Source organism: Peromyscus californicus, unplaced genomic scaffold (assembly GCF_007827085.1).
Source record: "Peromyscus californicus insignis strain IS unplaced genomic scaffold, ASM782708v3 Scaffold_5__1_contigs__length_169319896, whole genome shotgun sequence".
NCBI classification, from domain to species: domain Eukaryota; kingdom Metazoa; phylum Chordata; class Mammalia; order Rodentia; family Cricetidae; genus Peromyscus; species Peromyscus californicus.
Window position 1 is genome coordinate 94,857,790 of NW_026294573.1, and position 13,998 is coordinate 94,871,787.

General features: G+C 45.5%; 1 protein-coding gene across 1 annotated transcript in view; it reads left to right on the forward strand.

Moving 5' to 3' along the window:
• Nucleotides 1-13,998, forward strand: part of Abca1 (ATP binding cassette subfamily A member 1) — a 127,918-nt gene that overhangs the window by 39,798 nt on the left and 74,122 nt on the right. The window contains exon 6 of the mRNA XM_052716106.1: nucleotides 12,709-12,830. Within this exon, the coding sequence (XP_052572066.1) occupies nucleotides 12,709-12,830 (122 nt within the window). The remainder of the gene's footprint in view (nucleotides 1-12,708; nucleotides 12,831-13,998) is intronic.

A 13,998-nucleotide genomic window follows, 5' to 3' on the forward strand; every position in this document is an offset into this window, starting at 1 on the left:
TGGTCCTGAGTGAAGTCTGCTTGTCTCTGTCCCTTCAGCTACGTGTCATGTTGAGGTAATAGCATGGCTGCCATTTTCATCTATTCAAAATACAGAGCTGGTTTGACCTTTCCATTGTGGCTTGGATCAATGCGTTGGTGCATTTCTATCTGCAAGCTGTGCTGGACTATGCTTAGGGAAAGCGGCCATACCGTCTTTTGCCTGTCTGGTGATACTGACAAGACCTGATAGGAATCTTTGATTCTGAGTTAATCTTTAAAAGTCAAAAAGAGCTGAGCTGGCTGGGGGGGGGGGGGGGGGCAGAATGGTTGTAGGGACATGGCAAGGAAGTTGGCTGAGGCAAGGATTTAAGGACAGGCCTTGATGAACAGTGAACAACTTTTAAATACCCCCTGAACTGGACAGTCAGAATAGTTGAGTTCAAATCCTGCCTCTGCTGCTGCTCAGTTGTACCCATGCCTAATTATATACCACCCTGTGCCTTGCTTTCCCCCAAATGGGCTAACAATAGCACCTCCTCAGGGATGGGTATAGCAATGAAATGAACCAGTGAGAACAAGGCATTTCCATACTGACCTAATACACAGTAGGTAGCAGACCTCTTCTTTTGTCTGCTGTGTTTTCACAGTTATCACGGGAGGTAGGGCATTTCTCTTTGCTGAGATACGTGCCAGATTCCTGCACTTCCAAGCTTCATATGCAACAGGCACCAGGGGACTTTTCCCTCCCCGAGGCCTATCTCTGAAGACCATCTTGTGACTCAGCTATTTCTCCTTTTTCACCTGAAGTTCTGCCTTCTGTTTCACTGGGGCAGTTGCTCAAGTTGAGTTTAAAGCCCTAAATGTCTGGCTTTCTGCCCTCATGCCTGACATGCGCATGTCATCTTATTGGGAGATCTGATGACATGTGTCAGCATGTCATCAAAATGGAAAGCCTATAAAATCTTTGGGGGATTGTGATTCATGTCCTGTGTGGGCTTGTCTAAAGTGTTGATTTGAGGCTTTAGAGTTCCACAGTTTGAAACCTTTCTACCTCCATGAACATTTCCCCAGACCTGTCAAAGCCACACTGTGTCCCAGAGCCCAGTCTGTTGGTTGCCATCCAGGGCAGAGGCCTGGCTCCAGCTGAGCGGTGGTCAGGGGACGCAGAGTCCAGTGCAATGTTGAAATATTGCTTGAGCTAAATCAAACCAAAGGTCAGCTTTCCCAGACAAGCATAGAAAACACAATTGCATTCAATTACAGAATGCCATGTAATCCCACAATATCAGGCTGCTTTTTAAAAAGCTTGAAATGTGACCATCAAACAATAGTGCTGTATGTCTCCTGCCTTTCCTGTGTAAGATTTGTTTACCCTGTGGGTGGTAAAGAGCAGCTTGGGAATAGACTTTGCATCTCATCGAAAGCTTTGTGCTTCAAACCCTCAAAGACCTCTGTTGCATGGAGGTGCTGAAAGGCAATGTTAAATTGACTCTGTCTACAGACAAGGTTGTACAAGGTTGTGATGACATTTTGCAATAAAAGATTTTTTTTTTTTTCGAGACAGGGTTTCTCTGTGTAGCTTTGCGCCTTTCCTGGAACTCGCTTTGGAGACCAGGCTGGCCTCGAACTCACAGAGATCCGCCTGCCTCTGCCTCCCGAGTGCTGGGATTAAAGGCGTGCGCCACCACCGCCCGGCTGCAATAAAAGATTTTAATGCATAGTATATACTCATTGCACATGGTCTCAGGTCATATAGGGATATACTCACATAGGTATGCTTTGTATGTTTGGTGCTGCGTCATGTAAGGGTGTACTAACATAAATAGGCACTGTATGTTTGGTCCCATATCATATAAGGGCCTACTCAGGTATGCACTGTGTGTTCCATCCCGTGTCATGCAAGAATATACTCACATAGGTATGAATGCATTGTATGTTTGGTCCTGGGTCATAGAAGGGTGTACTCACATAGATGTGCACAATATGTTGAGGACGCTCCTCCCGTACCCTCTCCTCTTCTTTTGCTCAACTCTCCCTCTCATTAATTCTCTTTATTTTCCTAAACAACTCTGCTTCTACTTTCATGTCATACATACATGGTCCTATGTATCTGTATCAAATCTAGGACCCAAGTGAGAGAAAAACACAGACTGTCTGTCTTTCCGAGACTAACTTAATTTGATTAGTATGATTATCTCTGGTTGATTCCATTTTCTCCAAAAGCCATAGCTTTGTTCTTTGTGGCTGAAAATGTTCCACCCCTTCCTCTGTTGTGGGACACCCAGGTTGGTTCTATAACTTAGCTATTATGCATAGAGCTTCAGTGAATGTTGATGTGTATGTCTGTCAGTGTGGAATTTTACGTTTTTCGTGGACTCTGGAATTTGGTTTTTTGAAGCAGCGTTAGCAGATCAGTACTGTCCCCATTTGATTGATGAGAAAACTGAATCTGAAAAGGTTGTGTCTGTTGCTCAGTGCCAGAGAGTTGGAACTTGGGTCTGGGTCTGTGAGACTTGAAGTTCCACATCTTTCCACCACACTATGATGCCAGGTTGCTGCACTTTAACGTGAGGAAGCGTGGGTGACGTCACAGCTTTTGATTTTAGAGAGTAAAACAATGCATGTAGTTTCTTTCCAGTAGAGTGGAAAGAACTGGAGTTGTGAAATCAGCGTGGTTGGGTTTCACACTGTGACCTTGAGCCAACTGCTCCCTTCTCCTATCTGTTTCCTGGTTTGGAAAAACGAGGATAACAACAATGCCTTTCTCGGAAGCTGTTTTCAGAGGTTCTGGAAATTGATCTGCATAATGTGTCTGAGGCTTTGTAAATACGATTCGGTGGTTCCTGCCACAAAGTGCCACCGCGTCCTGGTAAATTTATTCATTTTAGACGTTAGAAGAAATCAGGCGATGGACGCATGATGTCTACCCACAGTTCTCCCTAAACCCGCCTGGAGAGAATCCCACCTCAGTGTCTGACTTGTGCGCTCCTCCTTCCTTTCCTCCCCCTGTTCCCTAGTCTGTCAGTGTGGCTTTCTCTTTCTGTCTCTCTGTCTCTGTTTTTCCATCTTTCTCTCTTTCTGTGTGTGAATGTGGAGGCTAGAAGTTGATGTCAGCAGGGGTCTTCCTTGCTGTCCACCTCATAAGTTGCATGGTGCTCCCTCACTTAAACATAAGTTGAATCGTGCTCCCTCACTTAAACCCGGGACTCACCTCTTTGGCTAACTTATCTGCCCAGCTTGCTCTAGGGACCCTGTCCCTGTCTCTAGTGTACCTCCTGAGCTACCTCCCCACCCCTATTCTCTGTAATTTTCAAGTCCCCACAAAATGATTCTAGACCTGCATCCTGTGGTGTCTGGTCTCAGTCAGTTAGAGACAAGTCATGCCTGATAACTGGGTGGTTTTAACTCTCCCCTCCCCACAGACCTCCTCACCTCTGCCCCTTCTGCTGTGTGATTCAGTCTTTCCTGTCTCTAAATCATACTTTCGTGGTTTGACCTTTCTCTCCTTTCTCCTTCTGTCTTTGAAGCACCTTCTCTGCTTTGCACCCCTCTGGTAGTCACAAAAGACTCCCTAGGAAGTGTTTTCTTATCAGCTGCTTTCGTGTTTTCCCTGATAGTGCCTTCCCGTTTCTTGTTTCTCCTTAGATTCAGAACTCTTCTGGGCCAATGGTAGTAACTCAGCATTACCTTTCATTTTCTTCTGAGCTGTCTCTGCCAGCCTGCATGTGGTCACCACCTGCTGGCCAGGGAGAGCCACAGCCTTCTCTGGCTCCTTGTTACCATTCAGACACTTACTAGATGACAACCAGTCCTCATTCCAGGGGCTTCTAGCAGCTTCTCCACTTCCTTCTTGTCAGCAAGACATGAATATTGGTTTAGTCCGTTCTAGCTTCCATAAGAACATACCCACGGCTCTGTAGTTTTACATCACAGAAACTGTTTCAAAGGAGCTTGGAAGTCCGAGGTTGGGGTGTCGCAGTGTCATTATCCCTCGTGGGCTCCCCTCTTCTGGAGGGGGAATCCCTTTACTCTAACTTGGTAGAAGGGACTTAGAGGAATGAGTCCACCCTTCAAGATCTAAGAAAATAAAAATAAAATTATATTATTATGTTTACTTTTTATGCATATGAGCGTTTGCTTGCATCTATGTATGTACATCATCTGTGTTTGTGTGTCTTCAAGCTTTTTAAAAAGGTGCTTCAATGAAAGTCATAATCTCATCCAAGAGGACTCTAGGGAAAGGTGTCCCTTCTCATCTTGTCTGATTCTCTAATAGCAGATAGGGCCGCTCTGCCCCCTTACTCTGTACACATCTCCTCTTAGATAACAAGGGCAGGGATTATGTTGTGTAATATCTCTTTTGTTCCTGCCTTTGGGACACACTGAATAGTTTTATTCTTTTGAATTTAGCGCTGGTATTCTGGTACAGTAGACATTTAACTAATGCACATTTACTGGCACCAAATAATTTAAAAAACACAAGGTGTCTAAAGTTTCACTACTTCTGTTGGTCCAGAGAGAAGATTCTGGCATTGCTACTGTTTCCCCCAGACAGTTCAAGGTGTATAGCCATGAATAGTCAGGTCTCTTGGGAACTGTTCACCTAATTGCCATGATGATTTTATCAGCATGCATTTTGAACATATTTATTTGGTCTCTAATTTGTAATTTCTTATGCATTATATCTGAATCATGCTTAGTGCCTGCCATTAGTGCTTGTTCAACCCACACTGGAAGGTAGACTTTTGTTTACAAAATACAGAGGCTCAGAGGACCTGAAAAGTGACTTCCAAAGTCCATAGAACTGGAAAACCCTGGAATTGCAATATGGCACAGTTCGTAAAATTCCAAAGCTGAGCTTTCTGAAGTTTCTTGAATTCTTCAGAAAGCCTTCAGTGTAGAGAGAGAAACTTCTTCAGGGCCCCATGACTGACAGGGAGGTCTCAAGGTGTGTGTACCCCACAATCTGGCCCACCCTCGTCCACACTAACAGTTACCCCAGGGTCTAACCACCCAGCTGCCTCTCCTCTCCAGAGTACCTCACAAAGCCTTCTGGAGACATCTCACCCCTGAAGAAAGCACAGCCCTGCATCACTAAAGAAACCCAAGAAACAGATCCCCTAAAGCTGGGCATGGTGTCATGCCTGTAAATGCCTGCACTTGGGAGGCAGAAGCAGGAGAGTGAGGAGTTCAAAGCCAGCCATGGCTACACGAGACTATTCTCAACAAAGGAACCAAGTAACCAACCAACCGAGAAACAGGTGTGATTGTTTCCAGCCCCTTGGTTTCTGAAAATATTTCAGTCTTGTTTATAAGACTAACCACATAGGCTAAGTAAAACCACAAGAATGCCATCCAGCCCCCCTCACCCCCACCTCAAGCCTTTGCTCATTTGGTAGAGCCGGGGCTAGGAGACCCCAACCCCACCCCTACACTACCCTACCCTGCTGCCACCCCAGGGGGTTCGTTTGAGAAGAGTGTGCAGGCCAGGGATGCTGGTGTGTCTTTTGTCTACTTCTCCTTTTCCTCTTTTGCTGCCTCCACCCACTTCTCAAGCTGCTGATTGCTGTGGTTCCTTTTTGTGGAGAGCACAAGACTGCAGAGATCTTGAAACTGAAGCTGGGGCTTGGAGAGGGCACTGACCGAGAGTAACCCCAGCTGCTGGTGCCAGGGCTTCCCTCCTCCTCCTTCTCCTTCCTCCCTCCTCCTCCCTCCTCCTCTGCTCCCAAGCCTGGGGTCCAGCAGGCAGGCGGGAGAGAAGGGAGGGAACACTTCTTTGGCCAGGAAGACCCCCAGGGTTAGGGCTTCTCTTTACCACCCGCCTCTATCTGCCTGTGATGTTTCCTTAGCTTGGGCGCAGAGGCCTGACCCAGATGACTAACTAGCAAGAAACCCAGGATTGTGTCTCACTCTTTCCCAGCCCATGGACGCAGCTCATCTGTTTGTTCCTTTTAGACGCCAACCTCTTATTTTGTTTGCCCTTTCACTCCCCCTTTGCCCTGCTTCACTGTGCCCAAAGCTCCAGGGACATGGTGGGTGGCTGTTTGCCTCTCGGGCCAATCAGGAAGCTGGGCTCAGCAGCTCAGGTGCTTTGGTCCATGCTGAAGGGATTGCAGTGAGAACTCCTGTGGCCTTTTATTGCATACAGCTTTCTGTCATAGTCTGTGACAGTTATCACACGTGTAAATACTCTGAGCTAGTAGGCTGTTGATCTTGTGTGACTCTGTGTGTGTGTGTGTGTGTGTGTGTGTGTGTGTGTGTGTGTGTGTGTGTGTACATACTAGGCCAGAGGTCAGCTATGAATTTAGGGTCTCTCCCTAAACCTGGAGCTCACTGATTTGGATATACCAGCTGGTCAGCAAGCCTCAGGTATCGGCCTATGTCCACCTTCCCAGCACTGGGATTGCAGACATGTTCCATGGTGCATGACTTTTTACATGGGTGTTGGGCGGGGGTGGGGTGGGGGGGTGGGGGGTGGGGGTGGAGTTCAGTTCCTTGCGCTTGCCCAATAGGTATTTTATTGAGTGGGCCATCTTCCCAGCCCACTGTCAGGTTTACATTCTTAATCTTTGCTTTCCACACCAACCTCTGAATGTTATTCGTTCCATTTTATTTTAAAAACATTTTTGCACTTTATGTATCTATTTTGTATGTATTGGGATGGGATGTGAAGGGAGAGGACAACTTGTGGAAGTCACCCCACGTGGGTCCCAGGGATTGAGATTGGGTCACCCAGCTTGGTGGCAGGTGCTTTCCCTGCTAAGCCATCTCGTTGGCCCTAGCTCCATTTGATGTCTAAGAAAACTGAGGCCAAGAGAGACCAAGGAAAGGAACTAAGTGAGGTTCATAGTCGCCGAGGTGGAGAGTGGTCGAGCTGGTCTTTGAGTCTGGCCTTTCTGAAGTTCACAGTCACGGAGGTAGGGCGTGGCAGAGCCAGTGCTTGACCCAGCCGTTCCGGTATCTGCCTCTGGTGCTGGACCTCCTGGGCCCTGTGTTCCCTCAGAAACATGGAAAATAGTTTTTCAGAGAACATTTTCCCCAGCCACATATTCTACAAAAGTCAGGCCCATGTCAACTCATTTGGTTAAGAGTTAAATGACTGAGTGACTGTCTTTCCCAGCAAGTGTTCTTTGTCTTCCCTAGAGTTCCTGCTGTGCTACTACTGGTCATCTACTTGTGTCTGTCCTATCCGTTGTCTGGCGACAATGTGATCCTTCTTGTTGATTCTCTAGAAAATGTTAGGTTTATTATGTTTTTATTTGTCACCATCCCCATCCTCCTTCTCTCTCTCCTTTCTTTTTTGTAGGATTGAACGGGGTGGGAGTGGGGGGGGGGGGGAGGTTGCATGTTAGAAGAATGTTCTACCCTGGAGCTATTTCCCCTGCCCATTTCCCCCTTTTCTTTGTGAGACAAAGAGTTGTTAAGTTGCTGAAGCTGGCTTTGTACTTGTCATCCTCCTGCCCCAGAGCCCCAGATAGCTGGGTTATAATGGGCCTGTGCCATCAGGCCTGGCTTTTATTCATTTTTTTTCACGAAGTTCTGAATAGACACTTGAGTGAGCCTTGACCTTTCCTTGTACGCAGTATCAGCAGAGGAAAAAAAAAAAAAAGGAAAAATAGTTCTATCCCACCTGGGAACTCAGCCAGGCAAATGCATAGTACACACATAAATCTGTGTGCACACACATGGGCTCACACAGACTCATTTTATCAGCCATGAATTTGGCATCCCGATGTTCTTGGCAAAGGTCCCTTCTCCGTATCTATTCTGAACACAGCAGCTCAGCTAATGAGAACAGCGGAACAGGATCATATGGGCAGCTCTTTAGGGAATATTTCACTCAGCACAGGCATTCCCGACTTGCACGTACCTCTCTCACTTAACCCTCACTGTCGATCCAGGGAGGTGGATGCTATTGTCATTTTTGTTGTTTGTTTGTTCACGTATTTGTTTACTTATTTATTCTGGTACTGGGGATGGAGCTCAGACTTTATGCCTGCTAGGTAAGTGCTCTGACCACTGAGACACACCCACAGCCTTTTAAAATTTTTTATTGTGAGACAGGGTGTCTCTCACTGGGTTGCCCAGGCTGGCCTTGAGCTCATATTGTGGACCAAGAAGACCTTGACTTTGTGGTCCTCCTAGTTCAGCCTCCTGAATAGATGGGATTGCAAGTGTGAGCCACTGTGTCTGGCTGTGTTTCATCATTTAATTAACTTGGCCTCCCTCTGTTTTATTTTGCTGTGCTTCCAGCTGCTGTCTCCCAGATGCTTCTCCTCCTCCCTTGGGCTGATGAAAGCAAGTGGGTTTAGGGATACTCTCGCCATCTTGACTCCGTTTGTTTCACTGTCATGTCCTGAGTGGTCTTTCTCCTTCCCACTACAAGATGAATTTATGTCTTCAAAACTTGCCATTTCCCTGGTCACATCAGCGTATTTTACATTCATGCATTTGTATCCATCTACCAACTCATCCATCCATCTACTCATCCATCTGTCTGTACCCATCCATCTACCTCCACCTATCCATCTCTCCTTCCACCCATCCATCTCTCCTTCCATCCTTTCATCCATCTATCCATCTATCCCCACCCATTTATCTCTCCATCCATCCATCCATCTACCCATCTAGTATCTTCACGCAGAAAGAACAGCTGTTTCCGTCATCTGGCTTGGTCCGTTATTTTCATTTCCCTACCCAGGTAGCTGCATAATGAAGACAGAGACCAGCAAGGACAAAACCACTCTACTTCGTCCTCATACCGTTTCTTTCCCACTTCTCTTTTTTCCCTCCTACTCCTCAGATCTGGAGTTTTGTGGAATTTATTCTCTATGCCTCTTTGTTCATGGACATATTGAGAATTTACTGTGTATATACCCCCTGAGTACAGAATTTCTGGGTGCCTGTCATCATGAGAGGGATTGTCTTCACCCCACTAAATTCTAGGAGTGGTTGATTTGTGGTCTTTTCTACAACCGTAACCTGATTTCCTCCATGATATTCTTGCAGATAATTTCATCTTCTTCGGACTGCTTTTACAGACTGTCTTCCTCCACTGGCTTTCTCCCCCTTTCTTCTGTTTTCTGTAACTTGTGCGCCTCTTCATCCCTCTTACTAGTAACCAAGAAAACCCCTTGAGGGCAGAGCTGTGTTCTCATTTTTTTTCTGCACGCTGCATGTAGTGTGTAGCAAAGCCAAGTAAAAGAGCCGTTTTAGTGACCATGAATCTGTTACCAGTAATAAGCACTGGTCACTAGTCAGTTACTCATTGCTCTGGTTTATAAACATCTCTAGTCTCCAGGTCTTCAAAATGTAGGTTCTGTCATCTTCCTTTATAGATAATACTTGGCTTCACTAGGACCTAGTGAACCTTCTTATGGCCACACAGCTAACTTATAGTCGGACACACTGCTACATTTTGGGTTTTGTGGTTCCAAACTCTTTTTTGCTCATATAGTTTTGTTTCTGAGGTATATCTCTTTATGTAACCATGGCTGAAACTTACTCTGTAGCCCAGGCTGGCCACTATTTTGCAGTCCTCTGCCTCCCAAGTACTGAGACTACAGATATGCGCCACCACATCCACCTATTTTTTTTAAACTTGGCTGGAAATTTTTTTGTTTTTGTTTTAATGTCTGAGACCCAGTCCCTATCCTAAGCCATTCTGGTTCATTGCCCTGGGGTGCGGTCTAGGCTTTGTGAGTTTTTTTTTAAAGCTCTCGAGTGGGTCTAGCAGCATCCAAGGTTGAGAACCAGCATACCACACGCTTTTGCCTTCCTGTGTGTATATATGAGTTGCAGCTGTTGGTGGTGATGTGACAGTAGAAGATAATGTGTGTATAGCCACGTGACCAGACTGTAAGTTTGAGTTGTTTGGAGCCAGGGATCTTTGGCCCTCCCGGCAGCTTCCCCACCCAGCTCGTCTGCCACACCATGCTCCTGCACTGCCAAGGGCAGTTGACTGTTTAACCGGCTTCTTGGTTTCTGTGTCTCATCCAGGGGATAGGCAGTTAGACTTTGACCACATCCAGCTGTTTTTTTATCTCTAGAGCCAGTTGTATCCTCCAATCCTGTTGACATAACAGGAGCATCTTATAAACATGCCAAGCACATTTGCTGGTCTCCAGAGTGTTGCTGGGTGACTGAGACCCATTGAAAGTGCAGCCTGGGTCAGCCTCCCACACTTCTGCTGCCCCGAAGGGAGGGAGCTGCTCTCAAGTGTCTGTGTACTGCTGTGGCTTTGCTTAGGAGGAATTTGTGTTCAACTTTGGTTCCAGAGGGTTCCAGAGGTTTCCAGAGGCATCTTTTGACCCTCATTTTATAGGTAAAGTCATGGAAGTTTAAGTAGGTCAAACAATCTGGTAAATAAATGGATATAGAACCCAGGTTTTAGATTCCCAGTATGTGTGTGTGTGTGTGTGTGTGTGTGTGTGTGTGTGTGTGTGTGTGTGTGTTTTATAGGGTATTGCAATACTGAGCCCCAGTTCTCCTTTTTTAAAATTTAGTTATAAGCGTGTCTGGCTTTCCTTAAGCTTCAGCTGAAGCCCTCTGCCTTCCTTCCTTCCTTCCTTCCTTCCTTCCTTCCTTCCTTCCTTCCTCCCTCCCTCCCTCCCTCCCTCCCTCCCTCTCCCCTTTCCTCTTTCTTTCCCTCCCTTCCTTCTTCACTTCCTTCTCTCTATTATGAGAATGCTGGGGTGTTCAAGATGTTATTGTTCTTGGGAACACAATTCTAGTGGTCAGGGTTCTTATTTACTCCTGGGCTGTGGTCTAGGGATGGTTCTGATATCCTTAGCCTCTTCCTGGACCCACTAAGCAGAAAGATACTTCTGGAATCTTTCTGGTAATCTCAACTAGTACTTATTCGACTGTCATTGATAGCAGTAATTCTGTGTCAGGCCTAGTTCTAGTTATTTGGAACACTGAGATAAAAGGCATTTTGTATTCTTATAAGCAGAGTTTAATGCAGGCAATATTTAAGTAAAGTAACATGTCATAATTTATGGTTCCTAGACCTAGTATACTGGAAGTGTCAAGACTGCTTATTAAAATGAAGATTTGTGAATGGTCTCCCTTAGAACCACTGGTTTAGAATCTGAAGGGATGAAACCTGGAGACTAGTTTTGCATGCTTCCTAAGTGAGTCTTAGGAGCTCTGAGGCTTGGCAACCACAGAATTGCATTCAGTGGTACTAGTGTGTGTCTTGTGTGATGGAAAGAGCAGGCAGATGACAGCTTGCTGGAGTGCCAATTTCAAGGAGGGGCACTCACAGGCCTATGACCAGCTTCTGGGTGTCATGAGGAACTGTAGGAAAGAACCATAGAGGCATTGAGGAGAACCACTTCTTATCTATTCATTCTGGAGCTCCCTGAACTTTGCACAAGGCAGAGTTGCTCAGGCATCTTCTGATGCCTGGTTATTTAGATCTTTTGAGAGCCTGCTTGGGTTGTTTTTCTCCATGTTGGGAGATGCTTTGAGATCCCAGGATAAACCCCTGTTCTCATCAGTACACCCTGTATTTTTGTTTTCAGATGAAACCTCTTTCTCTTTGGGTAAGTGATTTGTAAAGTTTGCCCTCTAGTGGTCAGATTGTGTGTGGGCCTGTGGGCCGCAAGTCTGCAAATATAAATTGCAAAAAAAGAATTCAGGTTATTAGAAGTTTAGAGTGGAAAGAGAAGAGAAATATAGTCAATAAAATAAGGCAGGAAAATGATGGTGTTTCGGAGAGGGTCCCACCCAGCATCCGCTCAGAATTCCCTTGCTTCAGAGCCGAAGAACTTGAGGCTCAGAAAGATGTTAGAAATATTCAAATGGTACCATCCTATGTCGCTCCCACCAGAGACTAAAATTCTGAATTTTTGGCCAGTGCCTTTTCTATTTCATGACACTGGGCTGAAACCTTTCCTGAATGCACTTGGAGAGCTAATTGCTTAATGAGAGTCAGTGTGAAAGCTTTCAGAAGTCAATGCATTTAGCAAAGGGTGTTTTTTTTTTAAAAACATGTTACATATTTTTCTCAGTGTTTGGAGGAACTGGGATTTGCATCTCTGTATCCCATGGCCATGTCTGTAAAAACACCTGAATATGCATCAGAGGTCACTCCAGTGATTCTTGAAAGTGTGGTCCCCATACTGGCAGCATCGGCAAGATGTGCAGATGCTCCAGCTGTGTCACAAGCCGCCCAAATCAGATGCTCTGGGGCTGGTGTGCAGCAGTCTAGGTGAAGCAGCCCATTAGGCGATTCCGATCCACAGGAAAGTTAGAGAACCGTTGCCTGCTGATTCAGGAGATTAGCCCCTGTGGCTTGTGGAAATAAGGCTTTCAGTATTTTCAGTTCTAGCTACATGGCAGGGCACTGGGTGGTCAGGAGCAGCAGGGATCGTGTCACAAATCTCAGGTAGGATGGATGAGATCATCTTAAAGGTTTGGATTTTCAGTTGTAAACAAGGAAAGACCGAGTGTGTAACAACACTGTTATGCTGTTGCAGTGCCGGAACACACACTGAGTGTGGCTCAACATGTCACCAGAAAGTAATCTTTCCATGTCTTTCCCAGTGAGACAAGCTCCTGTAACTCACTTCTCAGCGTATGTAAGCCAGAAGCCTGTGGTCACCCATCCGTTTAAAATGAAGCAATCAATATTCTATTCTTCTCCACCTGCCCCATAGTGGTTGAGCCCCCCCCCCATTTTTTTGCTATTAACTGTAAACAAAACACCATTTTTCAATAGATTTGAAGCTCCAGGATTTCCTGGTGGACAATGAAACCTTCTCTGGATTCCTTCATCACAACCTGTCCCTCCCAAGGCCCACTGTGGACAGCCTGCTGCAGGCTGATGTCAGTCTCCAGAAGGTAAGCTACCACCTTCAGTTACATCAGTGGGCCTGATCACTGTTATATTGTTGGCTTGGAAAATAAATAAATCCCTGTCTTTGAAACAGCTGTGTTGAAAGTATTAGAGCTCACATTATTTTTGCCTCACTTTATACTACCTGCTCTGGTTGGCATGGATAAACCCTGCAGTGAGGGGAATGTGTCACCCAGCATCAGGGCTGGCCAGCTTGTTGAAATGAAGTTGATTTTGTGTCTGCCCTTTGGCATTATAATGACTTCCTCCTAAAGGGGTTATATTTTATGTTAAGGTAAATTAAGCTTTTTTAAAAAAATGTAGTTCGGAAATAAGAGCCAAAAAGGTGTGGATTCTTGAACTAGAATCTACCACAAAAGATTAAACAAAACACCCAATGCTTCATTTTAAAGATAGGGAAGATGCGTAAGGAGAATTCTATTAAAATTTTAAGTGTAATATTAGTGTTTACATAGAATTTTCATTTTGGGGTCCTAGAGAACTTCCCTAGTAATTTATTCTCATACTTCTCCTGGGCAGATTTTTTCAAAGCTTTTTCTTCACTTCATTCTCTAGCAGAAAAGAGAATTGACCCCACACATGGCCTTATGCCTCTAAACTGGCTTGACTTTACAGTAAGCAGAGGTAGTGGGAGTGTTTATAGTTGAAGAGATTTTTGCTTCACATGGCTGAGAATTTTTAAAATTAGAAAAATGTGCTTGCTGCATGCTCTTATGAAACTAGGAAAATATGCCTTGTGTTTACCAATTGTGTGGTTGGGAGGTGGGCCAGAGGCAGCAGGCTTTTGAAATCGTTGCGTTTAGCATAATTTCCATTGTCCCCTGCCAATTTCATATCTGTTACATGCCATCAGCTTAAAATAAGAGGCATCCTGGGCAGGTCTTTGCACGGTAATTAGAGTTTCAGTGTTGTGGGGGTTCTTCATCACAGCATGGCGACAGGGACTAAAGACAGGAGTAAGCCTGAAGTGTACTTGAGTATCTGGCAGTAGGTGAAAATTGAATGGACACCGTGGAGGGTCAGATACTCTGCAGTGTTTACAATCTGCGTGGGTGCTGAGAGGCACTGGGTTCATCACTCACGTTGCTCTACAGGGCTGCTCTGTGACCAGGGTGGACTGTATCCATTTAAACTGATAGAGGGGTTGGTGAT